The 26963-nt window shown below is 34.3% G+C and overlaps 1 protein-coding gene and 2 long non-coding RNA genes across 3 annotated transcripts; all 3 read left to right on the top strand.

Moving 5' to 3' along the window:
* The first annotated feature begins 263 nt into the window (after positions 1–263).
* On the top strand, positions 264–1989 carry LOC149173332 (putative LRR receptor-like serine/threonine-protein kinase At3g47570). The gene is made up of 2 exons (XM_089424554.1): positions 264–1342; positions 1436–1989. The coding sequence occupies exons 1-2, from the start codon at positions 388–390 to the stop codon at positions 1894–1896; spliced, it is 1416 nt and encodes a 471-aa protein (XP_089280680.1). The 5' UTR covers positions 264–387; the 3' UTR covers positions 1897–1989.
* Positions 1990–21500: 19511 nt separating this feature from the next.
* On the top strand, positions 21501–23179 carry LOC149173331 (uncharacterized). The gene is made up of 3 exons (XR_016259670.1): positions 21501–21583; positions 22865–22936; positions 23072–23179. It is a non-coding gene; the product is annotated as an uncharacterized LOC149173331 (long non-coding RNA).
* A 308-nt stretch (positions 23180–23487) lies between these two features.
* On the top strand, positions 23488–24416 carry LOC149173330 (uncharacterized). Its single transcript, XR_016259293.1, has 3 exons — positions 23488–23725; positions 23967–24061; positions 24383–24416. It is a non-coding gene; the product is annotated as an uncharacterized LOC149173330 (long non-coding RNA).
* Positions 24417–26963: the final 2547 nt, after the last annotated feature.

Raw genomic sequence — 26963 nt, 5'->3', positions numbered from 1 at the left:
TCCCTTGCATCCCTTAAACAACTAAGAGATCTCCTCCTTCATCACAACCAATTATCAGGGAGCATACCTTCCAACTTAGGAAATTGTACAAATTTGGAATTGCTTGACTTGTCTCACAATATGCTCACTGGAAGCATACCACGAGAAATTGCTGGACTTTATAATCTACAATTCTATTTGAATTTGTCATGGAATTTATTAGAAGGCTCCTTGCCCTTGGAGATTGGTAAAATTTCAATGGCTCAAGCTATAGATATCTCTGCTAATCACTTGAGTGGAGTCATTCCATCTACACTTGGAAGTTGTGTTGAACTATTTTCGTTGAATTTATCTCAAAATTCTTTCCAAGGCTCTATTCCAGATTCACTTGAAAATTTAAAAAGCCTTATGAGCCTAGATCTCTCTTCCAACTCCTTATCAGGGATAATACCACCTACTTTGAACAAGTTGCAAATGCTTCAATATTTGAATTTTTCTTTTAACAAACTCACTGGGGAAATTCCAACAGGAGGACCTTTTGCAAATCTATCAATTTCCATTTCCCTAAATGGAAATCCCAACCTTTGTGGACCACAAGTATTCCAGTTATCTGCTTGTCCAACACCAAGAGGCCATCCTACAATTGTGAAAAGAGTACTATTTCCAGTCAGTGGAATTGTTGCTTTTATACTATGTTGTTTTCTTTTGACCCTATGGCGAAGGAATATGCATATACAAAATATTTATGTCTCAAGAGCTATTTTCCAAAAGTTTGGGCGTCAAAGGATCTCATATCAAGAGCTTCATAGAGCTACAGATGGATTTTCTGAGGCCAATTTGTTGGGAACAGGTAGCTTTGGGTTAGTTTATAAAGGAGTTTTGATCGATGGCACTCTTGTCGCTGTGAAGGTTCTTAGCTTGCAAAGTGATCAAGGTGAGAAACTTTTTAAAGGAGAATGCAATGTCTTGAGAAAAAATCAACATCGGAATCTAGTGAAAATCATAACTTCATGCTCAAACCTCCATTTCAAAGGCTTAGTGTTTGAGTTTATGCCTAATGGAAGCTTAGAGAAGCATTTGTATCCTAATATACACAACAACGATTTAGAGGTTGTGTGTGAATTGGGATTGAGAGCACGACTAGACATTGCCATAAATGTAGCCCATGCCATAAAATATCTTCATCATGATTCTTTTGTACAAGTGGTGCATTGTGATATAAAGCCTAGCAATGTGCTTTTGGATGAAGATATGGTAGCCCATGTAACAGATTTTGGTATTGCAAAACTAATTGGTGAAAGCTCCACTGGTTCATTATCTTCTACACTTGCTTTGAGAGGATCTATGGGCTACATTGCCCCAGGTATGACATTTTAAGATATTACTTTCTCTTGTCTTTTTCTCATTAAAAATATTGTATGCATTGCTTTAACAAAATTTGTTGTCTTTATTGTAGAGTATGGATTAGGTGTGGCAGTGTCCTCTCAAGGAGATGTTTACAGTTATGGCATTCTGTTATTGGAGATTCTTACTAGAAAACAACCAACAAGTGGCATGTTTATTGGAGACCTAAACTTGCACAATTGGGTGAACTTGGCATTTCCTGATAGGGTAAAGGAGGTAATTGACAATGACCTTTTTATTGAAGTGGGCAGTGATGACTTTGAAGAAAACAAAGTGTACAAATGCTTAGTTTCTTTGTTGCGTGTTGGTTTGCTTTGTTCAAAGCATTCACCAAATGAAAGACCAACTATGAAATTTGTAGTAACGGCTTTGGAGTGCATCAAAGAAGATTTGATAGAAAATTCAATTACTTCTAGAGGATTGAGACGAAGCATATCCAATCTGCTTAGCAATTTAAATACAACTAGCAATGATGCACCTATACTAAATGACCAAAGTTCTTCTGCCGATTAGTTTGTGAAGTTAACAACAACAAAAGCTTTTGAGCCTTGTCATTATTCTTTCAATGACAAATTTTTTTGTACTTCAAATTTCCATAAATGTATATTATCTATTTGTAATACAAATTTCCAAATAAATTTCCATAAATGTGTATTATCTATCTGTAATTATTGTCCTTGGAAATAAAGGTTTTTTTACAATATAATATTAAATAGATTGTAAATATGCATTTGATTTGATATATTATCCTTACTTGATGTTACTATCCTTTTTCTTGAATTAAATTATAGTCTTTTCAATTTTATATATAAAATAATTATTATCTAAATTTAAATCTTAATTTCTAATTTAACGAATTAATTCTATAAACCATGTTTTGAGGGTAATTATTTCATTTATATTTAAACTAAAGATTAAGTGTCATTACTTTTAAGATTCTTTTAATTCTTTTTAATATATTAAGATTTATTTTTTTAAATGTAAAAAATAATTGAACTTTTAATTATTAAGGATGCAGAAAATAAATATGTAAAGCCAAACTATCTATCTTTCAACAATGTTAAATCTGATGCCTATGCCAATATCATTCACGATGGCTTTCCTTCTAAATTTATTTCTTTTTCCTTGAGTGATGCATGACAAAGAAATCAATAGTCATTTCCGAACTCCAAAATCAAACTACTTTTCATAAACTGTCACAAATAAACAATATATAAATGAAAGCACATGAAGCCAATAGTTAGTGGACCAACCACACAAGTGGTGCAGAGGAGAGCACTGGATAGAATTTATTAAAACACACACTGAAGAATTGGAAGTGTGTAAATAATGGAGAGTTTGCTATTTAAAATAGAAAGAGAAATCACTAGTGAATATGGAATACTTTTATTCGGCAGGTAATCATGATGGTGAGAAATATAATGTTTTCTATAAATAAATTTTAATATGCGAATTCAATAGCCATCAGAAATATCCCCACTTTTATGTTTATTTTCAACTATTACATACTTATCATTTTATAAAAGAAGTCTTTGAAATCAATATTATTAGTGCCTGGTATTTTCTTTAAATAGATTTTAATATGCAAATTCAATTGTTATCAGAAATATCTCACTTGACATATTATTCCTCACTTTTATGTTTGTTTTCAACCATTACATACATTTGTTCTTTTTATAAAATAAGTCTTTGAAATCAATATTATTAGTGCCCTCATCAAGATTTTTATTGATATTCAAAAAAATAAAAATACAACTCATGTTTTAAGAAGTGTTTTTTGACCTTGTCAACCAGATTAAAAATATTTATACTATTACAAGCTCATCAGTGGTTGATTTGTTTGTGAATAGATAACAAAACTTGGGTGAAGATTTAGCCATGAGGATTATCTATACATTCAAAAATGCCGTAGTTGTTGACAGCATGAAATTTCGACAACAAAGTGGATTAAGTAAGAAAAGGACAAACATACTAGGGTGATGAAAAAAGACACAGAAAATTACCCAAAAAAACACGATTGGAGCATCGGATATCAGAAAACCAGAGGAGGAATCATTCGTCTAAAATGATTATAGGTTGTTTTGGAGAAGAATTTTCACTGACCATATGGACTGGGGTAGCGTTGATGATCGTTTCTCCATCCTAAGGTGATACGGAATCAGCGTCTGAGTCTATAATTATATAGCATTTTATTTTATTCAGATGAACAACAATATCATCCATATCAGGTATAATGTTCCGCATAATCCTTTTCAGTTCCTCTTAACCAATGAAGAGTTAATAATTGTCAACCTTCTTATCTCTAAACACCATGTGAAGTAGAGGATCCATTTTTCTATGTGTAAATAGGGAATCTAGACAATACATGCATATCATCATAAAAACTCTGCAATTTCTGTTCTCCTCATCCGCATTTCAACAACCATGCCATTCCTCTGTTTTTATTTTCCTCTTCATACTCGTTTCTTTTTTCTATTCATTCTCCCCTTCTCCTTCTCTACGCACTCACTTTATGACGATGGAAAATCATTGTTGGCATTTAAGAACCATATCACCTCTGATCCCCATGCTTCAATGGCCGACTGGAGCCCCGCAATCCCCTTCTATAACTGGACTGCCGTCACTTGCACAAAGTCATCTCCCTCAACCTCACTTCCAGGGATCTACAGGGCCCCATCTCTCCTTCCCTCGCCAATCTTACGTTTCTTCATACGCTTGATCTCAGTAGCAATTTGCTCCACGGCTATATCCCACCTCAACTCGGATCCCTCTTTCGTTTGAAGACCCTCTGGTTGCACCGCAATCAATTGGGAGGGAACATCCCAAATGAACTCAGCAATTGCACAAATTTGGTTGACTTGGCACTCTCCTACAACAATCTTACTGGAAGTATTCCGCCAGAGTTGGGTTCCCTCACACATCTGCAACAGCTTTTCCTGGTGTCGAACATCTTGAGAGGTATAATTCGTCTTCCTTTGGAAACATGTCATGTCAGTATTGATTATTTTAGAAATTGCAGAAACAAATATCTTACTCACTAATTTTATTGTGAATTTTCAAGGAACATTCTCAATTCTTTGTCAAATATTTCCATTTTGACTATCTTGGGAATTTATGAAAACAAACTTACTGGGAGTATTCCACAAGAATTGGGCCTGCTCACTAGTCTCCAAACTCTTTATCTTTATGAGAATGAATTATCAGGGATCATTCTTGTTTCTTTGTCAAATCTCTCTATTTTGACTGACTTGGAAATTTCCACAAACGCTCTCACTGGTAGCATTCCACAAGAATTGGGCCTGCTCACTAGTCTCCAAACTCTTTATCTCGATGAGAATGAATTATCAGGGACCATTCCTACTCCTTTGTCAAATATCTCCACTTTGACTCTCTTAGACATTGCCACAAACAATTTCACTGGTAGCATTCCCCAAGAATTGGGCCAGCTCATTAGTCTTCAAAAGCTTTATATCTCAATGAATTATCAGGGACCATATCTGCGTCTTTGTCAAATCTCTTCAATTTGAGTTACTTATATTTATGGGGAAACCAACTTAGTGGAACAATACCAAATTCCATTGGAAATTGTTCAAAACTAAGGGAACTCGAGCTAAGCTACAACAAGTTAAGTGGGAGTGTGCCAATACAACTTGGTAAGCTATGCCTTCTTGAAAGATTATACTTGCAAGGTAATGAATTTGGTAACGATACTGCTGCAACCATGCCTTTTCTTATAGCCCTTACCAATTGTTCACACCTAAAAGTGCTAGACTTGAGAACCAATAAACTATCTGGTATCTTGCCCCTTGCCATGGGAAAACTTTCTATCAATTTTTCTTACTTGTCATTAGCAAGCAACATGATAGAAGGAAACATCCCTCCACATATAGGCAATCTTAGCAGCCTAACCTATCTAAATTTATCTGCAAATATTTTAAATGGTAGCATTCCATCTTTAAGAAATCTTACAATTTAGAAAGGTTATATTTAGGAAACAACAAATTAGAAGGAAAAATTCTTGATGATTTTGAACAATTACAACGACTCAGTCTCTTGGACATCTGTAAAAACTTACTCTCTGAAAAGATTCCTAATTCCCTTGCATCCCTTAAACAACAAAGATAATTAGAATTAATTACATCCCTTGCATGCCAGTGTGCCATGTCATCTCAAGTGTGGGTCATCTACAATTATTACACCTTACCTCCTTTTCATCATAATCCACATACATATCACTGTATTTCTCATACTCTGCTACTCTGCTCTCGCAGTTTTAAATAGTCTTGAAAACCTCTGCGATTTCTGCTCTCCTCCTCCGCATTTCAACTACCATGTCATTCCTCTGTTTTCCTTTTCCTTTTCCCTTTCGCATCCTGTTTTTCCTATTCATTTGCCCCTTCTCCTTCTCTACGCACTCACTTTATGACGATGGAAAATCACTGTTGGCATTTATATCCTTGACGTAAATTGTAATCTTTGTTATTTTACAAATGAAATGATTATTAATTAAAAATTAATTATAAGTTCAAACTTAATGAATTAATCTATGAACCATGTTTAAGGGTTATTATTTTATTTAATTTTTAACCAAAAATCAAGTTTTGGTTTATTATTTTATTTATTTTTAACCAAAAATCAAGTTTCAGTTGTGCATGAAAAATTCAATAGACGTTTTTAACCTCAAATTCAAAGTACTTTTTAGAAATAAGTCTACCAAGGCATACATACTCTATTCCCTCTATCCCTCTGGTTTTGAACCTATAACCTTCTATCCCTTTGATTTTGAACCTATAAGCTTTTAAGAAAAAACACATGTTCTTAACCATTATGCTCACTCAAATTAAATAATTAGTCAATAATTAGTCAACCAACCACAACTCACCCATAATAGATTAAAAAAACACCAACTTAAAAATTATTAAAACATATCACATTGACGAATGAAAACTGCATAAATAACGGAGAGTTTGACATGTAAAACTGACACTGAAGTCCATGGTGAATATGGTATAAATGCAGTGTTTTCTTTAAATATGGAATATGGTAAGAAACAGTGAATCTGGAATATGATAATCACGGTGGTGAGAAATGAAGTGTTTTTTTTTAAATTAAATTTTAATAATCGAATTAAATAGTCATAAGAAATATCCCACTGGTTTTGTGTTTATTTTCAACTTGGGCAGAGTTATGTTTATTCTCAAGTTTTACACAGTTCTGATCATTTGATAAAAAAAAATCTTTGAAATCAATATTATTGTTTTTCATGTTTATAATTATAACAGAGTTTCACATGTAAATGATTTCATAAAAAGTTTAATTTAAGTATATAATTAAAAATTAATTAATAATAATATATTTTATATTAAAAATATCTCTGTTTTTTTGTGATTAAAATTATTTAGAATTTCAAGAAATTGTTGGAATACAAGTTTTTGTTGTGAAACCTTCCCAATTCTATTGTCCCTAGGATTTTTTAGTATGCTGATGCCGTCAAAAACCAAATTTAAACAACAAAAATGAAGATTTAACCCAAAAAAAAATTGACTGGGTTCTGGCCAAAAACTTGTAAAAGTCTCATAGTTAAACAACTTAATAGAACCACCTTAATACAAGCACAATCTGACACTTAATATACATTAAATATCGACCTAGATCCGTCTTGATGCTTACAAAATCTAGCACTATTAAATACTATCCTAGATCATCTTAACCCTGAATCTATTAAGTGCAGAGATCTCTCGAGGTGCAAACTTTTTCTCAAATTTTACACTAGAAAAAAAAATTTGTATCTTGAAAGATTTGATCCCTATTTACACATAATAGATCAAAATTAAAATAAATCTAAACTCCTATTTAATATATTAAATGCTAAATTGTATAAACATTAAATACACTTTAACCAATAATAATATAAAGGTGGATTGAACAACATTCTAACATTAAATCTCATATTATATTTAGATAATAAATTGTAATTGAAATCTAAACATTACTCCTATGGATTGTATATGAAATTGAAATGGAAACTTGGTATATATGAAACTAAATTGAAAAAGGGTAAACTGAAAAATCGACAAAATAAATTGGGTGGCATCGACTAAATTGAGAAAGTTCTGATACCAGGGAGCTTTTGATGTTGTTGGCACTTGGTTGTGGAGCCCAAAGAACCAAGGGAATAGAGAAAGAACATAAGGAGATAGGCCCCTGAAAGGATCCTGAAGGGCTTAACACCTAAGTGATATGCCGCCGGTCACAACAGTAAGTCCTATGGTGGAAAAACAATAAGAGGCGAAGCAAAAGGGGCTAAAGGTCAGGCTCAAAATCTCACGATTTCATAACATCACCTTAATAAAGTTATGAGCTATGGGGCTCCAATATTGCAGCACAAAGGCGTATGAAGGATGAACGAGTCAAAAACTAAGAGTAAATGCATGTAAAAGAGTTGTTCAATGGAATAAATAATGACTATCAAGATCGTTGAGTCAAGGACGACGAGGACCATGATCTTTATGGAAGAGTGTTGGGTCTGTCTTTTGTTCAAATAAGCTACCTCTCACCTCTCATGCACGCTTCATTGAATTAAATGAAGAATAAAGCCTTTGAACAAAAGATTTTATTATACAAGGGAGAACCATGTTTGAGGTATGTGTTAGTCTCTGGAAGACAATTCGGAAGTATGTCCTAAGTGGTAAAGAGCTATACTGTTAGTACAAGCTAAATTTAATGGAAGAGTTCCTTCTACAGTGTGACTGAGATTTATTTCTCAGTAGGTTGAAAGACACTCAGGCGAGCATTCCTTGCGTTAATTGTACTGCAACCACAGTTGGTGAGTGAACGAAGCTCATTCTTTGATTTAATGCTACAATGGCATAATTCAATCAATGAGACACAATAACAAGATGGAGAATGCATGCATAGGTACACTTTGATAGTGTGAATGGAAGAGTGATGGCTGACAGAGACAACATCAATCACTATGTTTCAGTGAAACAAAACCCAGGATTGCAGTTGAGCAATTGGGGGAAGCAACATTGTTGCTAGTGAGATGTGTGGAGAGTTTTGTGCGTGAGTGTGTTGTTTTATGAGACTAAGTGAGCATGTGATGCAAAGAAGAGGCTGAGAGTGCATATGCAGAGGAAAGACGCCGAAAATGCCAAAGAAGAAGAAGAAGGTCGAGAGTTGATTGTATGTTGTTGAGAGCAAAGGAATGAGTATAGTGTGTTGCTACAGAGTGAGCAGAGGACAAAGTGCAGCATGGGATTAGTAGAGGAAACAATGTTGAGGAGAACATAGTTGATATCAAGTAGAGTAGCTACCATCTACAAAGAAAATTAGTTCCTTATTGAGTATGGGTTGGAGCCTACATACAAGAAGTTGGTGATTCCATCTCTAGTGAGTGTCTAAAGAAAGCTTGGGGGTTGATGCCTCCTCCAAGTTGGTGCTTTGATAAATATAGGGTTCTACAAGTTGGTGATTCCAAAAAATCCGTGAAGTTGGTGCTTCAAATGATGCTTCTGGTAAGTTGATCGAGTGTCTACAAAATGAGGGAGTTGGTGCTTCTGGCTAGTGGGTGTTATCAAGCAAACAAAGGGAGTTGGTCCTTCCTGACAGTGGTGGCTCACAAACATATTGATGTAATAGAGTAGGTGCTCTTATTTTTACATCAATAAAAAAAACAAGCTTTGGTTCTTTTTCTCCCGGAAGGTTTTCCATGTTAAACCTTCATGTCTCATGTGTTTGTTACTCATGATGTCTATGCTTTTATTGCTTGACATGGCTATTGTTATGGTTTGTTAATGGTTGCTCTCATATAATGGTTTCCAAATTTGAATGAGTAAATATAAATTAGCATAAAAGTTAAAATTAGCCTTAATACTGATTCACCCTCCTCTCAGTATTAACATTGTTTCCAACAATTGTTATCAGAGCTAAGTTCCTTCAGGAACAACTTAATCGCTCAAAGGTAGATCAAAGGGAAAAAATGGCTAATGAAGGTTGGCTAACAAGATAAGGAGTTCCATTTTTAAATGGATCCAAGTATGTACTCTGGAAGGTTAGAACGGGAGCCTATTTAATGGCATTGGATGTTCATGTATGGTGCTCCTTATTGAATCGAGAAAAGAGTGAGAAAAATGAAGAAGCCAAGGAAATCATCATGAAAGGGATATCTGAACTAGATGTTGAGGAAGTAAGACATTGTGAGAGAGAAAAGGAAATGTTAGACAAATTGCAATGTATGTATGGAGAAGATTGCAATGTGGCTCAAGAGAAGGCTGAAGAACCTTGTTGCTCAAGTAGTGAACCAGAACATGTAGTTGTTAGTGATAAGAAGAAAAGAAAGAAAAAGGAGAAGGCATCTAAAAGGAAATATGCTCAAAATATTGAAGATATTTCTTCCTGTGAGAAAACTCCTGATATTCACTCCAAGAATGGTGAAGAAGAAGACCTAGATGAGATACCATGTGGCTCGGAAGGTAAGCTATTGCTTTGTGATAAATGTAAATAAATAGGTCACTCATTATCTAGATGTTCATGTGAATCACTTGAGGATAGAGATAGCCATGCATCTAGTAGTAGTAATGAAGATATACCTACTTTAGTAGCAATAGCAAAAGAGGGATCCTCTAAAGAAGAAGAGGGATCCCAAGTGTGCTCATCCATAGGAGAAAATAAGAGTACCCCTAGTAGTGATGAAGAAGGGATACCCCTTAGACCTATGGAAGACTCCATGGACACAGAGATGGTTTTATATCTCTATGGTGGCTCATCCAACACCTCTGATAGCAAAGAAAAGGATCTAGATGAAAGGATATATTTGAGGAAGAAGTTGATCTCTACTCTAAAAGAGATCAAGGAGATATCATAAGCAAATCTCAAACAAAAGGAGTAGTTGCACGAGTATGAGCTTGAGAATGAGAAGTTGATAAAAACAATAGTTGATCTAAATGCTCAATAAGAAGAGGCTAGTAGATTGAATGGGAGATTAGTCATTCAGCTAAATGATGGAGAATCTTACTGTGAGAGACTACAAAATGAAGTAGTCTCATTGAGACATGACCTAGAAAGGGAAAGTGAAGAGTTGTCTCAATATCAGAACCTTGAGGAGAGAAAAATGGCTTTGAATGAGATAATTGCTAAGTAGGGATCCCCTCTCATCAAAGTTGGTTTGGGTTTCGAAAAAAATCCAAGTTCCAAGATTGCAAACGCTGAAGAGTCAACTTCCCAGATAAAGGCAGATCGAGGTTCTAACAACAACAAAGGAAGAGAAGTTGTTGAACTTCAACAATAGAAAGGAAAGGATCCATAACAAGAGAAGAAAATCTAGCAACAATATGCTAAGAAGAAAGAAAAAGGAGAGCAATAGAAGAGAACCAAGCAACAACAGGGAACAATGCAAGGCAGTAGCACATTCTTCCATGGAAGGTACATGAAGAACCAACATAGGTCCTTTCCTTCTGAAGGACACCACCTTTGAACAAAAGGTATTGTTAACTATCAGAAGCCTTTTCATGGTTATTGTTTTTCTTGCAATAATTTTGGGCATAAGGCCATAGATTGTAGATGGCATGGAAGAAAACGAGATACGCTGGGTAGTAGAAACCTAAGCATGCATAAAGAGGCTAGAAGAAGGCATGTTGACGGTAATAGAAGGCTTGAAAAGGGTGTTCTCAAGAATAGAAACTCCTCTACCCCATTCTTATGCCAAATTGAATGCTAGAACTGTGGCAACTTTGGGCATGAGGCAATATGCTTCAGACATGGGGTGAAAAAGCATGCTTCTCAGCATATGCATGAAAATGTAGCAGCGCATGATTTGAAGTCAAGAAGGAAAAATGGAGTAGAGGAATACAAGTTTGTCTTCAATGCTCAGTATCAAAAGATCAAGATGAAAAGAGGAGGAAGAAATTAGAAGAAAACCAAGAAGAATGGTCCTCTTACTCTTGTAGTAGACCCCTCTATAGGGAAAAAAAGCAGCAAGAAGACTTGGGTTAAGAAAGAGGAATTGAAGGAGAAGTTTCCTATAGCCATGTGTAGCTAGGAGAAAGCCCAAACATGGGCAAAGAAGAAGCTAGAGAGTAATACTCATGTAAGGAAGAAGAAGGAAGATGATCTTCTCAGGGGAGTGGATCCTCTATTTTTCTTCAGTAAAGGAAGAGAAAGACCTTAAGGGAGGTCGAATAAGTCAAATGAAAGAAGACTGAAAGAATAGAAAGAAAGGTGCATCTGATTATTGAAGGTATGGTCGAGTCCCCCTACTGATTACAATAATGTATTTGTATATTTCAAATGTATCAACATTGAAAGAGAGAGGAGTACATCCAGCTTGGTTTCAAGGGGAGTAAACAACAACATCATATGTTATGGGAAGAAGAGGATGAGCTGCAACAAAAGTATGGAATGATAAAAGGTCCACAAGATTTGTCCTCATGTAGATGCAAGGGAGAAGATGCATGAGATCAAAGAGAATTGGCTCAGGGGAGGTTGATTTATTAAGCAATAGCAGGAGACAATTGTCATCCTCAGGAAGAAATATTGCACATGAAAGGTTTACATCTTGGTTGAAATACTCTTATTTCATTTAAGTTGTGAATTTGATTTTTCCTAGCAGTCTTGTGTTCATTGAACACAATAGGTACAAGATTTGGCTCTCCCTTAGCTTTCAATTGGTATCACTATGTCAATTGGTGGTATGGGTTCATATGGAGCAGCCTTTTGTGAAAATGGGAATTTCTTTCTGAAAGGAAGTATTAGAGTTTTCCTGGTACATTATCCAATTTGTATCATCCTTTTTGGTGTAATTGGTATTATTTAAGAAGCAATCTATATTTGGATTAGCCTGGTATCAAGAGGAGCATAGGTGGTTAATGTAGATGCTCAGGAGAAGTGAGCAAAGAGGATGAAGTCATAGGAGCAGTGAAGAGAAAGCTTAATGCATCACTTATGGGCGGTATCTACATTCAATAGCGGTACCATGGGCAATTTTAATTGGTAGAAAATATGCATTAGCAAAGAAAGCATTCAGTTGACAACCATAAAGTGTCAAAAACTGGAGGTTTATTGACATGGAGGAAGTATATGTTCAAAAGGATCATATCACAAAAGTCCAATTGATAGAGTAGTGACATCTATTATCCCTTGAAGAGAAATCTGTAAAGAGGAATGCACAACAACAATTAAACCCTCATAATCGACAGTCAATGATTGCATGGGGGAGAAGAAGCAACTTGTAGCCCTTTTCCATTGATGTCAAAGGGGAGAGAAGCTTATTGGAGAACAAGTTGTGATGGCCCAAGTAGAGGAAAGAAAAACATTGGTGGCTTATACAAGGAGATGTGTGGAAGTAGCATGAGGATTGTCCATCAATGTGGAGAAGTGAATAGGTGTTTCCATCTATGCCAAAGGGGGATATTGTTGGACAATTGACACTATCTGTATGGCTAGTGCCAGTAAATGTGTTGGCATTGATGTCAACACCCATGATGTGATATGTGTTGCGAAGTTGGTATTTCTTGATAGTTAGCAAGTATGTTGAAAATGATGTTAACCAAACTAGCATGGATGTATGTGCTAGCATGTTTGTTCCGGGGAAAGCCCCATGGTTGCTGCAATCTCTCATAGAGAATAATCATAGTAGCAGGCCTATTGGAAAAGACATAAAAGGATGATTGTGCTAGCTGGGGAGTCTAGGATTCCAAACACAAGAAGAAGAGCCATGCTAGTTTGTAGAAGACAATTCAAATGTATGCCTTGAGTGGTAAAGAGCCATATTATCGATACAAACTAAATTTAATGGAAGATCTCCTTGAGTCTATAATGTGACTATGATTTATTTCTCGGTAGGTTGAAAGACACCCAAGTGGACATTCCTTGCATCAATTGTATTGTAGCCACAGCTGGTGACTGAACGAAGCCCATTCTTTGATTTAATGCTGCAGCGTGAGAATTCAAGCAATGAGACAGAACAATAGGATGGAGAAGCCATGCAGAGGTACACTCTGATAGTGTGAATGGCTGACAGAGACAAGATTGATAACTGCATTTCAGTGAAACAAAACCCAGGATTGCAGTTGAGCAAGTGGGGGGGAGAAACAGTGTTTCTATTGAGCTGTGTGGAGATCTGTGTGCATAAGTGTGTTGTTGTGTGAGCCTGTGCTGCAAAGAATAGGATGAGAGTGCCTATGCACGGGAAAGAGGCTGAAAGTTCCATAGAAGAAGAAGAAGGCCGAGAGCTAAGTGTATGTTGTTGAGAGCATAAGAATGAGTACAATGTGTTGCTATAGAGTGAGCAGAGGAAAAAGTGTAGCATGGCATGCGTAGAGGAAAGGTTGTTGAGGATAACAAAGCTTATATCAAGTAGAGTAGCTTCCATCTACAGAGAACATTAGTTCCTTATTGAGTGTGGGTTGGAGCTTGCATACAGGAAGTTGGTGCTTCCATCTCTAGTGGGTGTCTGAAGAAATATTGGGGGTTGGTGCCTCCTACAAGTTGGTGCTTTCATAAATCCAAGGAGTTTCAAGTTGGTGCTTGAAACAAATCTGTGAAGTTGGTGTTTCACATGGTGCTTCTGGTATCTTATCAGGTGTCTACAAAATGAGGGAGTTTGTGGTTCTTGCTAGTGGGTGCTAGCAAGCAAACAAAAGGAGTTGGTGCTTCCTATGAGTGGTGGCTCACAAACATATTGATGTAATAGAGTAGGTGCTATTATTTTTACATCAATAACAAAAACAAGATTTGGTTTTTCGCCCCAGAAGGGTTTCCATGTTAAACCTTCATGTCTCATGTGTTTGTTGCTCATGATGTCTATATTTGTAATTTTTGACATGGTTGCTGTTATGGTTACTTAATGATTTCTCTCATATAATGGATTCTAAATTTAAATGAGTAAAGATAATTTGGCATAAAAATTAAAATTAGCTTTAATGCTGATTAACGCCCTTCTTAGTATTAACATTGTTCCCAACATAGTATTCGTCCAAGTCTAAACCATATCAATACCTCCATAACACATAATGGACCATATGATTTTTATTGTGGCCCAAGCCTTCAAATTTTAAAGAGGATGAAACAATTGAATTCATATATGAATATAAGAATTATAGGTATTCATATATAAATTCATTTAAATTTATATTATAGTACATATATAGTTGACATTTAAAACATTACATATAGAGCCCACATTTAAAAAATGTTTACATCTAACATCTAAAGCCTACACATCTAACATTTAACGCCTACACATCTACCCTATATTCCACTGTAGAGTCCTTCCTCCACAATTAAAGTAGAGTTTAAAACCTAAATCACTTTATAGAAAGTTTTTGAATTTTTTTCTTTTTAAATATAGTGGGAAAACCTATCATAATTTAGTTTTCAAGTAAGAAAACCATCTTTGGCTGCTAATCAGGAATGTAGGCACTCATCATGATTATTCAAGGAAAAGCACGAAACTTGGAATTATCCCACTGATGGTCCATAAGGAGTAGGCTTTCACTCTTGTCATATGCCTTTCGGTCTTAGGACGTTAACTTGTTTTCATATGTCCGAAGAAGATGAGCTCTTAGCCAAGAAAAAATAGTTTTAAGACATACTTCAAGCCTAATAAATCCAATTACACAAAAAATATTAACAATAATATATTTTGTATTAAAAATTATCACACTTTTACTTAAATTAATAAAATTTATTGATTATATCTAAATAATGATTAGTCTCATAATTGTTCCCAGATTACTAATACTCTATTTGGCATCATATGATAATTCATGGGAAAGTATTAATGGGAACCGAATAAAGGTACTTATCATTGATAGCTATTCAAGCTGAGATTTAATCGCTCCTTTCTTCTAATTATCGTCGTGTTTGTTTCTAGTTCACAGTAAGATTTAATGAACCTAGAACCTTTTAAAAGAAATGAAGACCATAGAGGTATTTGAATGAGGTTGGTAGTCAAAGCGACACATTATAAAGGTTTAGAAGGAAAATATATGTTGATATACATATCTAATCTGATTCCTTTCACGGTGGCAAAAGAGGTCAAACGATATGTCCAGTGACGCGATCAAAATTTGAAAATAATGCCCCACTCATCATTCAGCTACTTCGGTGCTAATCATGTTATCTCTATTTGCAGGATGAGAAACTACTTCCCCACATTTTTGGTGATTCATTTGAATTTCAGCAATTTATCATTTTCATCCCAAACAATGAAATAGTTCACCGAAAACATTTGATGAATTGTAGGATTGTTGATCGTATATGCGTTGGGAAAATTTGAAATTTATGATATAAATTATTGCATGACATATAGCGTATCATTAACTGTGAAAGAGAACGAGTTACTCTGATCTTATATTAAGTTATTCAAATGGTAGTTATCATAGTATAGTTAAAGGTCAGATATCAATACACCCCTTGAGTTCAATAACCATTTCCCAATTCTGCTTTTTGATCTACCTTCATTTTTAGCTTACCTTAGTATGTGCTAATATTATTGACTTGGGAATGTGTTCCTATATTATATTATAATTGACATTACTATGTTAAGATTTAGTGTTGACAATCTTATAATTTTTTCTTTAGGATTTGATGAGAATATGGCATCCAGGGAGGAGATCATGTGATTCCTTTATTCTCATTTCTCTCTAACAAGTTTCACACATTTTACATCTACACACTCCCACACCTCAACACTTCAAGAAACAATATCGTGATTTGGGGCCGTTGATATGATTAGAAAATAATAATTTTAAAGGTTATTTAAAAAAAAAACATAATTATTAAAAATTGATTATAAAAAATAGTTGAAATTGGATGGTTTTACTCTTAAATTTATTGGTGCATTCCACAATCTTTATGTAAATGGCATATGTATAATAATAATCTTCTCTTATTCAATTTGAATCGAGAATAACATTTTATAGTTGTGCAACTTACATCATAATAAATTATTAATTTACATGATGTAACTGAATGAATGCCCATGAAAACAAGGTCGCAAATGTATGAACTAACTATTGTATCTGAATAAGGGTTACTTTGTAGATATTCTTGCTTATTTTAAGTATCTTTAAATTAGAGTAAGAAACAAATACTACATACATGAATGAATGAATAAAGTGTTTTTAGTAGCCAAAAATTGATATGAACGTTGAAACCAAAATTCTAGAACCATATTTCCAAATAAAAAAAATAATTCTACCAAAAGTAGTAAAAAAAAATATTGTTTTTGTGGTTCTCTCTTCAGCCAAATAAAAAAAATAATTCTACCAAAAGTAGTAAAAAAAAAATTGTTTGTGTGGTTCTCTCTTCCGGATTTTTCGCATTTTACTTGTTTTATGTATCGATGAACCATATTGTTATCTTACATTGGAAATCTGCTAACTAAAACAACTACCATATACATATATATATAACCTCTCATCAAATTCTAAATTTACACAATATTACATTTGTTCGAATACATATGAATATGCTCAAGATAAACACACAAATATATATGAATATACTAAATATGAACAAAAAGTATATGTTCTACAGAAGTGAAACACAATAAACGAACTAATAAATTAAAAAAATATTGACATTGTAATGTTTTAATGTACTTTTACATTGTACAATTCTGAAAATTAATATTAAATTAAATTAGATTGCCCATAATTTTTTTACACTTTACAATTCTCAAAAGTAATATCAAATTAAATTACATTTCCTACAGTATTGAAAATAGTTCATTAATATTAAATTAAATGGGTTTGCTCATAAGGTTAGAAAACAAGAGAGGATTATGGTGGGTTGTGCATGATATAATTAATTGTTAAGGTCAGTGGAATCAATATAATTATTTATGGATGTTGATGTCAACATGGATACGGGTCTTTTGATTTAATGCATCTTTTCACAAATTTTCTATCAGAATATGAACTAGCTGCGTCATTTGAAAAAAAACGAAATCAGCCACCCATAGGTGATAAGAAAAGTGAAGAGGCAGGAAGCATTTGTCAGTATTATTTAAGATGGATTTATGAGAGTATAATGTACTAATAAAGTGGGGATGAGAGATATTTCATTCATCTATAATACTATGTTTTTCGGCAAACATTGCTTCCAAATGTAATAATAAACAAAGGTAACATGTGATTTGCAATGGATATTATAATGTACTAATAAAGTGGGGATGAGAGATATTTCATTCATCTATAATACTATGTTTTTCGACAAACATTGCTTCCAAATGTAATAATAAACAAAGGTAACATGTGATTTGAAATGGATATTTGTAGTTGTACCATTGGGATATGTGTCGCATCTTTTGGTCCTGTAAAAATATAGGGAAGGACTCCAATTGTCCAGGAAACAAGAGGAAGTTTTCCTCGAGACGATACGCCGGCGTAAAAAACAGCAATGAGGAAGATGAAATGTAGGACAATGTTTTCAATATCCCCTTGGTAAATAAAGTTGTCATATGGAATTTAATGGGTCCAGGATTCATATTTTATGAACTAACAATAGTGCATGACTATCGTTTTGAAATAAGTACAATGCCATCATTCCGAAATAAGAATGAAACAGAGTAAACCAATCAGAATACAAACAAATAGAATTAAAATATTTATGAAAATAAATTAAATTCTTTTTATAATGTAGATTTTAGACACTATTATTTAATTTTTATGTCAAAGTGATTAATTTTTCAAAGTACATGGTACATATATCATTAGTAAAACTAACCAATCAAAATGTAGAAAAATTAGATTTAAAAAAATATTTTTTTTAAAGATAAACATTAAATAAAATAATTTAATTTTCGATAAATTTAAAATTACAACTTTCATAATACATCAAAGCCACCTCCCGGAGGCAAGGAAATCAGTGGAATATGCAGGAAGTTAAGGCTTGGCTATAGTAGCATCGGTCGAGCAAAGCTATCGCTTACCTCAACTTCAAAGAACTCCTTGTGTGGTATAGCTACCTAACATACCCGCCGAAAGGAATACGACGAATAGTGATCCTTAGAGTAAATCAGACTGAGAAGAATGAAACAAAAGCCGCGTAATACAAAGGACTATATATATGTATCACTGTCAACATCAATATTTTTTTAATACATTATTACCCTGCCGTTGCAGAGAATAAAAATAAGTAATTTTAAATTAAAAATAAAAAAATTATAATTTATGAAAATAAAAATAATAAAAAATAAAAAATTCAAAATAAAAAGGTTAAGTAAAAATGAAATAAAACTAAAAGCAAAAGATTAATAATTAACATAAATGGAAGTTAAATAAAAAACTCATAATAAACCTCAATCAATTACTTTACAAAAAAATATATTTAAATAATAATAATAAATAACAAAAATTAAATTCCAATAACAATAATAACAAGAACTGCATACCGCTTAGTTTAAATATAACTAAAGTAAAGTAAAACACAATAAAGGCATAAAGTAAAATAATATATAAGATGCATTTAAAAAATGTTACTATTTATACACATGAATTAAGAAAATATGCATTTATAATGATATGGAGGATAGTCATAAAGATGAACTAGAAAATTGAAAGTCTGGACTTAGGTGAGAACTTTGACTTTTTAGTGAGAAATTAAAGAAGTGTAGTATTTTCTTTTAATATTTGGATTTTTTATTAAAATTTGATTTTTATTAAAAAAAATTGTTTTGTTTATTTAATAATAAATTTGTTTGAAAAATATACAATAATAAGTTAAAAAAAAAGTTATCATGAGTGATTGTGATAGAGGATTGTGTAATTATTGCAAATTAAATGAAACACATGGGTGGAAAAAACCTATAATATATTTATTTTATTTTCATGTATATTCTCATTTTGTTGTAAATTTGTGTAACCTTTTGTTAAAATATAAACAAATATTCAACGAAAATAGTAAATTCTTTACGATTTATAAAAAACCAATACAAATTAATGTCCATTAACATTTCAACTTTTCCCACACATATTTAAATTTTTTTTCATATTTCTAATTTATTATTTTAAATATTTAAACAATAAAACACAGTAAACTTAGTGATCATAGTGAAAACCTTCTTCAATGATAAGTTTTTAGGTGATCCCCTAAATTATGACTCGAAGATATTGCCGGGTTGGATGGTATGGTACCTTTAAGTTTAAGGTATGGTACCTTTAAGTTTGTGTTTTAAATATATCCATCAAATGATGTGTTCAATAATCAATATGCCAAATCTTTGAGCGAATATAATAGAAATCCCCAAAGACAGCTTAATTCTCTCGACGAAAAAGGGAAATTTGTTTTGATGTCTTGGCGATGTGACATATTGCGCTCTCGGGTTGCCTGATTGCACAATTGATTTCAGCGAAATGAAACGCTAGCGGATAACTATATCTTTAGTTAATCATTACTTGGAATAAACATAAATATATGACGTGCGAAAACCTTTCCACTTTACTCTTTTATTAAAGACATTTTTATTCATTAGAACATTGAAATGATGGAATCCCTGTCCAAAACTTTGCACATCAAGAGAAACATGTAACTCCAATATACCATAGAGTTCCTATCAATTGCTCAAACCTTACCTTCAATACACGATATTATCTATGATAATGCAATGCCATTGACATTTGGATCATGACAATTTTGTTCTAGTTGTTGCGTAATGGTTTTAATTTTCCTAACGACCTATAACAATGGCCAACTATAATAATCATCTCATTTTCCTAACGACCTATAACAATGGCCAACTATAATAATCATCTCAACCGTCAAAGAAGTGCTGGAATATTTGTAATAACCATATTATTATAGGTTGTTTTTAACGGAAAGAGCTAACCAATCATATATTGGGTATTTAATATCTTTAGAGCAGCACACTATTTAACCCGATAACACGGGAGCGGGCAAATTCGGCATTAAATAATATTTGCCCACTCTCGTGTTATCGGGCTAAGTGGCGTGCTGCTCTGAAAGCATTAAATACCCAACATATGGCTGATTAGCTCCAGCCGTTTTAACTCGAAAAATAACTTGTTCATTTGATAAAGGTGCGCGTAATTAATGCCCAATGAGAGTCAAAATTGTGTTGAATTTAATTGGAAAAGTATTTATTACGTTCGAAAATCTCATTTCTCATTACATTGACTAAGCCGGGACTTGAGCAATGGTTATCTTCCATTATGACAAGGACATAAGATATTACAGTATAATCAATATCAATTTGTAAACATGACATTATAGCCTTGTCATTAATGTCAGTAAAGCATACGCAGCGTAGACCCAAGCATAAATACCTGAATTTAAAGGTTGTTTCGTAAATGAGGATTGCATTCATTAAGTACCAAGGAGATCTAGCGCAGTGTAAGATCCTGCAGCTGCTCACCGTAAAATAATGATTACAGAATAAGAGTGAAGCCCGGTAAACCAATCAGATAAATTAAATTGGAAATTTGAAAAAAATAATAATTTAGTTTTATAGGGTTAACTTTATCCAACAACATTTGATTTTTAGTCCAACATAAGATAATTGATATTAAAAAATAACAATTTACAAAAAAATATTTAATACAGAATAAAAACAAAACCAAATACATAAAATACAAGTATAATAAATATAAAACATATATAAATAAATAAATACATATTATAAACATTTACCGTGATGCATCAGTTTTATTTAACTCTACGCAAATAAAAAAACCTACCACAACACTACTACTTTCAAATTTCAATCCCAATGATTTAAGTATTATTTACTGAACCGAGTAGAGAGAATTTCATACTAAACCCACCGCAGTAAATTTTACTTGAAGAAAATGCTGATCCTCCGACTGCTCTGTCTCTTTATATTGATATGGGAATCCCAATTTCTCTCACCTATTAATCTTGATATGCATGCAGACTTTATTCAAAGGCAGATCATTTAGAGAGTTTACAAGTGGAGCTTTGTCCAGGGCCAAGGCTAAAACTGCAGTGGGTCCTTTGGAAACTATCTGGTAACTTTTCTTCATTCATTCTTCGTTTTATTCAGAGACAAGATGAAATGTTTTTAATCTTTTTATTGGAAATTTCAAGTTGCATTCAATCCTCTCTTCTTTTAAACAAGGAAAGGTTATTTTCCATCTTTACTCATTTTCTTATGGCAAGGTTAATATCTCTCGGTTTCCATTGCGGCATCAGACCATTCACCAAAAGAAGTATTAAGGTAAACAATCCCTTTTTACTCATGTACTGCTTTCATTCCAGGTTGGAATTAGTTTGTTAAATTGTCATTAGCTTTTATTTATAGCTTAGGATCCAGAGGAACTCTGGCTGGTGTACTCATATTGGTTGCTTTCAAATTCTTGACTTTGTACATCCCAGCGCCAGATTCTTACATTGAATCCTTTGCTACCAGGTACTACTTTGATTGTTCCCCTGGTCGACCATCTCGTTAAAGCTTGCTGGCACAAATTTTCTGAGTTCTTATAGCTCGCTACAACTTGTTATTTAATGTTGTAACTCTCAGCATTAGTTGTCAGTGATGTCTAGGCCAGAGCTGTTAGGGTTGAATCTCAAATTTCACTTCACGGGAGGTTGCTATGCGCTGTATCATGTCTCGAGTGTTGGACGTGCAAGGAGCCAAAACAGAACTAGAAAAGCAGTTTCACCTCCTTTTTTCACTTCCAGCCACAGGAAAATGCTCTAATATTGTGTACGTGATTGTGTAGGTAAAGAAGAATGAAGGAGGTGAAATTGTCGTTTCTCCAATTTTAGTGTTCTTCTTTTATACCACAAAGGTCACAGGAAAAAGGGAAGAACGTCAATTTTGGTGTTCATCCCCTTCTCCAAGTCCATCTACCGCTGTCACTATTCTGTCTGCTCGAGGAAAAGCTGTCGGCACTCTAAACCACTTTGCTATAGGAGAAGCTGCCGGCACTGCAAACCACTTTGCTATAACAAGACACCAAGCTCAAGAAAGAACATATCCACTGTATCTGCTATCTGCTCTACTTTGTATTTTGCCATTGGCATGTCTACCTGTAATATTAGTGTCTATGTAATACATTGTGATTTCGATGACATCAAGGGACTCAATGAGAAAGCTGTAGTTCTAACTCCTAAACTACTATTTTATGTGTGTTGATTCTTGAATACTCCAATTTCTTGTATGTTTGATGTAGGAATTAGTTGCATCAATATTAATATTTTGTAAATGTTCTAAATTTTTGAATATATATATATCCTTGTCACATTTCGAATGTTGTTGTGTCCTGTGTTGGACGCTCGTATCCACGTCTCTTGCATGTCCCAAGTCCTGGTGTTGTGCGACCTAGAATCCCATGATGAATTGAATCACAGATCCATTTTTAATTTCAAATGAGTAGAATTGAAAGAACATTTGATGTTGAGTCTCTCCAAGTTGTTTGAATCAGTTGTTTTCTTTTGATGCATTGTATACTTGAGATTCAAAGTACTTGAATAAGATTAAAAAATTTATATGCAGAAATCTTCCAAACTCATCTCTTAAAGGGGTTCTAGCACCAGAATTGGCCCTTCTAGCTTCGCTGCAGACACTGTAAGTGCCTATTACTCAAATGAAGCTTGCACATGAGCCAAGTTTTTGTACAGTTATAAGTTAGTGTAGAAATATGAATATGTTGCCGAAAACTGTTGACATGAACAACCTCGAGCAAATTGGTATCTTATGCAGGAACCTTCGTGCAAACAATATCCTGGGTACCATACCGAGAGAACTTGGTCAACTAAAGAATCTACAGAATTTGGATCTGGCTTTGAATTGGCTTAGTGGTGCCATTCCAATGAAATTGGAAATTTGTCAAACATTGCCATAATGTAAGATAAATCCAATCTGGTGCACTTTGATCGAGCCCAACGCTGGATATTATTAACAAATGCATTAGCATGTCTCCCTTTTGATTATTTTAAATGCACTCGCATAAGTATATACCTTCTTGTGCAGATCCCTGGAGGGCAATAATTTGGCAGGCACCATACCTCCAGAACAGCAGTTGACTCGGTTTTGGGTGCCAATTCCAACAACTTGGGTAAAAGTGAGCTTACAGTTAGCCATTTGAACAAGCTGTTCCCATGGCCACATTACGCAATTTGAAAACTTAATGTGTACAAGATCAAAATTCATTCAGTAAATAGCAACTTTGAGCATTGAAATAGATAATAAGAGCAAGAATTGAGGTGGGGTGTGAAAATCCCATAACTTCAAGTCATAGAGCTATTGGCTCTGAGCACCATGGATCCCTCAATTATGAAAAGTATGGAAGTAAAGTTAGATAAACTACCCAGCAAAGAAAATTTTCAGGCTCCTGATCTGCGCAAAGCATTCCAAGTAAGTATGCTTTTCTACCCTTGGTACAGACTCCAGAGTAGAACATTGGAGATCTTCAATTTCAAATTTCAATCCCAATGATTTAAGTATTATTTACTGAACCGAGTAGAGAGAATTTCATACTAAACCCACCGCAGTAAATTTTACTTGAAGAAAATGCTGATCCTCCGACTGCTCTGTCTCTTTATATTGATATGGGAATCCCAATTTCTCTCACCTATTAATCTTGATATGCATGCAGACTTTATTCAAAGGCAGATCATTTAGAGAGTTTACAAGTGGAGCTTTGTCCAGGGCCAAGGCTAAAACTGCAGTGGGTCCTTTGGAAACTATCTGGTAACTTTTCTTCATTCATTCTTCGTTTTATTCAGAGACAAGATGAAATGTTTTTAATCTTTTTATTGGAAATTTCAAGTTGCATTATGCAGACAGCATGGTGCTTACTCTATATCCTACTGGAAGTTACTACTTAGTAATGGGCAAAATGGAAAGAAAACTCTTTTCTTTTTTTTCAATATCTATTATTCTTAGTATCCATTTAGGGGTTGGGGGTGATGGGAGGAGGGTTCGGTTCCAGACATTTTTTTTCTTCCTGTTCTTACTGTTTTTTAGGTCTTGGGCTTCCTGAAATTTATAAAGCCTTTTATCTTTTGGCAGCAGAAAAGCCATCATTCAAATTAAGTGTGGTTGATTACAAGGAACTAACTAGAGATGATGCAACGCGGAAATGGTCATTTTCTCATGGGGTTGTTAACAGCTTGGACTGCTCAAAATGTAAACGTTAGAAATACTGATCGAATCCTCTTGAAACAGAAGTTCCAGCTGGCTACGAGAATCCTTGGGTCTGGGAAACCGTGGGTTGTCAGATGAAAGCAAGGGAATTTGGATGGTGGAGGATGAATTCTGGGACGAAAATTACCCACTGTCTCTTCCACAGTGCTATCTCGCTTGACCTCTTCTCAATGTTCATGGGATGCTGCAACCATGGTGGGGTGGTGATGATGCTTCTGCATCATTGAACTTGGTGGGAAAAGGTGCTTTTGAAGTAATCTGACTGTTGACATCCACTTTGAATTTGAAGTCAATATCTCTAAACGTTGTATGCATGGCATTGGATAAAGGTGACAGTTACTTGGAGGCTAATTCTCATTTTGTCGGTGTTCTTTATTACTTGGAATTTTCTGAATTGGTTGGCCTTGGGAATCACTCCTGCTCAGTTAATTTTCTTCTACACTTGTCTCCATAACCCACAGAATTCAAGGCACTACAGTCACAAACAAAATTTTAAGAGTTTCTCATCATTGCTTTTGGAGATTTACATGTGGGTCTGCAGATTTGAGGTGTTTGAGAGCAGATTTGCACAAAGAATTTTAGCAAATTAATGATTATAAGAGCTGATCTGAACATTAGCTTGATGTCCCATCAATTTCTCAGCAGAATTTAGGTGTAACAATTGAATTACAGTAAACTAATTTTCTGATACCAAGTGTCTTTGTTGGTCAAAGTCATTTTTTTTGCACTTTAGATCACATAAGGATCTCTCCTGAGGGCAGAAAAGCACTAGCCCAAAGTGCAGAGGGAGTATACAATAGGTGACAATGTACCCTCCCTAGTTCCCTTTTAATTGGATGGCTTCTAAGCGTTAATTGTACAGAGAACTTGGAACTTGGGAATGTATGGCTTTGTATATGCAACCATTTGCCCTATGAAGCTCTATAGTTGGATCTTCTATGCCTGGCTTCAACCTTGTAAAATTTTGAGCAATCCAATTATTTATCAGGAAAATAACACTTCTCAAACTACATTTCTCTAAAGTTTGTTTACAGAATTTGCAAATCTTATTGCACTCCGAAGTTGCAGGATGCTTTTTTTGCTTTTGTCAAACCTGCAAAGCGCACAAAAATTTCGACCATGTTTTGGCAGGTGCCTAGAACTCACCCACTATGTCACTCTTAAATTGGTGAAAGTCAGTTTGTGTTTCCAGGGAACCTTTATTTTCCCTAGAAAAATGAGGGCAATCAGATGATCATTGTATCTAGTTGCATTGATAATAGAGAGTCAATTTAGAACACAAAAAATAGTGTGCACATTCTAGAGCAAACCACTTTGCTATAACAAGACACCAAGCTCAAGAAAGAACATATCCACCGTATCTGCTATCTTCTCTACTTTGTATTTTGCCATTGGCATGTCTACCTGTAATATTAGTGTCTATGTAATACATTGTGATTTCGATGACATCAAGGGACTCAATGAGAAAGCTGTAGTTCTAACTCCTAAACTACTATTTTATGTGTGTTGATTCTTGAATACTCCAATTTCTTGTATGTTTGATGTAGGAATTAGTTGCATCAATATTAATATTTTGTAAATGTTCTAAATTTTTGAATATATATATATCCTTGTCACATTTCGAATGTTGCTGTGTCCTGTGTTGGACGCTCGTATCCACGTCTCTTGCATGTCCCAAGTCCTGGTGTTGTGCGACCTAGAATCCCATGATGAATTGAATCACAGATCCATTTTTAATTTCGAATGAGTAGAATTGAAAGAACATTTGATGTTGAGTCTCTCCAAGTTGTTTGAATCAGTTGTTTTCTTTTGATGCATTGTATACTTGAGATTCAAAGTACTTGAATAAGTTTAAAAAATTTATATGCAGAAATCTTCCAAACTCATCGCTTAAAGGGGTTCTAGCACCAGAATTGGCCCTTCTAGCTTCGTCGCAGACCTGTAAGTGCCTATTACTCAAATGAAGCTTGCACATGAGCCAAGTTTTTGTACAGTTATAAGTTAGTCTAGAAATATGAATATGCTTGTCGAGCTGTTGACATGAACAACCTCGAGCAAATTGGTATCTTATGCAGGAACCTTCGTGCAAACAATATACTGGGTACCATACCGAGAGAACTTGGTCAACTAAAGAATCTACAGAATTTGGATCTGGCTTTGAATTGGCTTAGTGGTGCCATTCCCAATGAAATTGGAAATTTGTCAAACATTGCCATAATGTAAGATAAATCCAATCTGGTGCACTTTGATCGAGCCCGGCGCTGGATATTATTAACAAATGCATTAGCATGTCTCCCTTTTGATTATTTTAAATGCACTCGCATAAGTATATACCTTCTTGTGCAGATCCCTGGAGGGCAATAATTTGGCAGGCACCATACCTCCAGAACAGCAGTTGACTCGGTTTTGGGTGCCAATTCCAACAACTTGGGTAAAAGTGAGCTTA

The sequence above is a fragment of the Pinus tabuliformis genome, chromosome 4_2 (genome assembly GCF_031772625.1).
Source record: "Pinus tabuliformis cultivar Carrire ecotype Pingquan chromosome 4_2, CPIR1, whole genome shotgun sequence".
NCBI classification, from domain to species: domain Eukaryota; kingdom Viridiplantae; phylum Streptophyta; class Pinopsida; order Pinales; family Pinaceae; genus Pinus; species Pinus tabuliformis.
The sequence above is the reverse complement of the archived record's forward strand: the minus strand, read 5'-3'. Positions and strand labels throughout refer to the sequence as shown.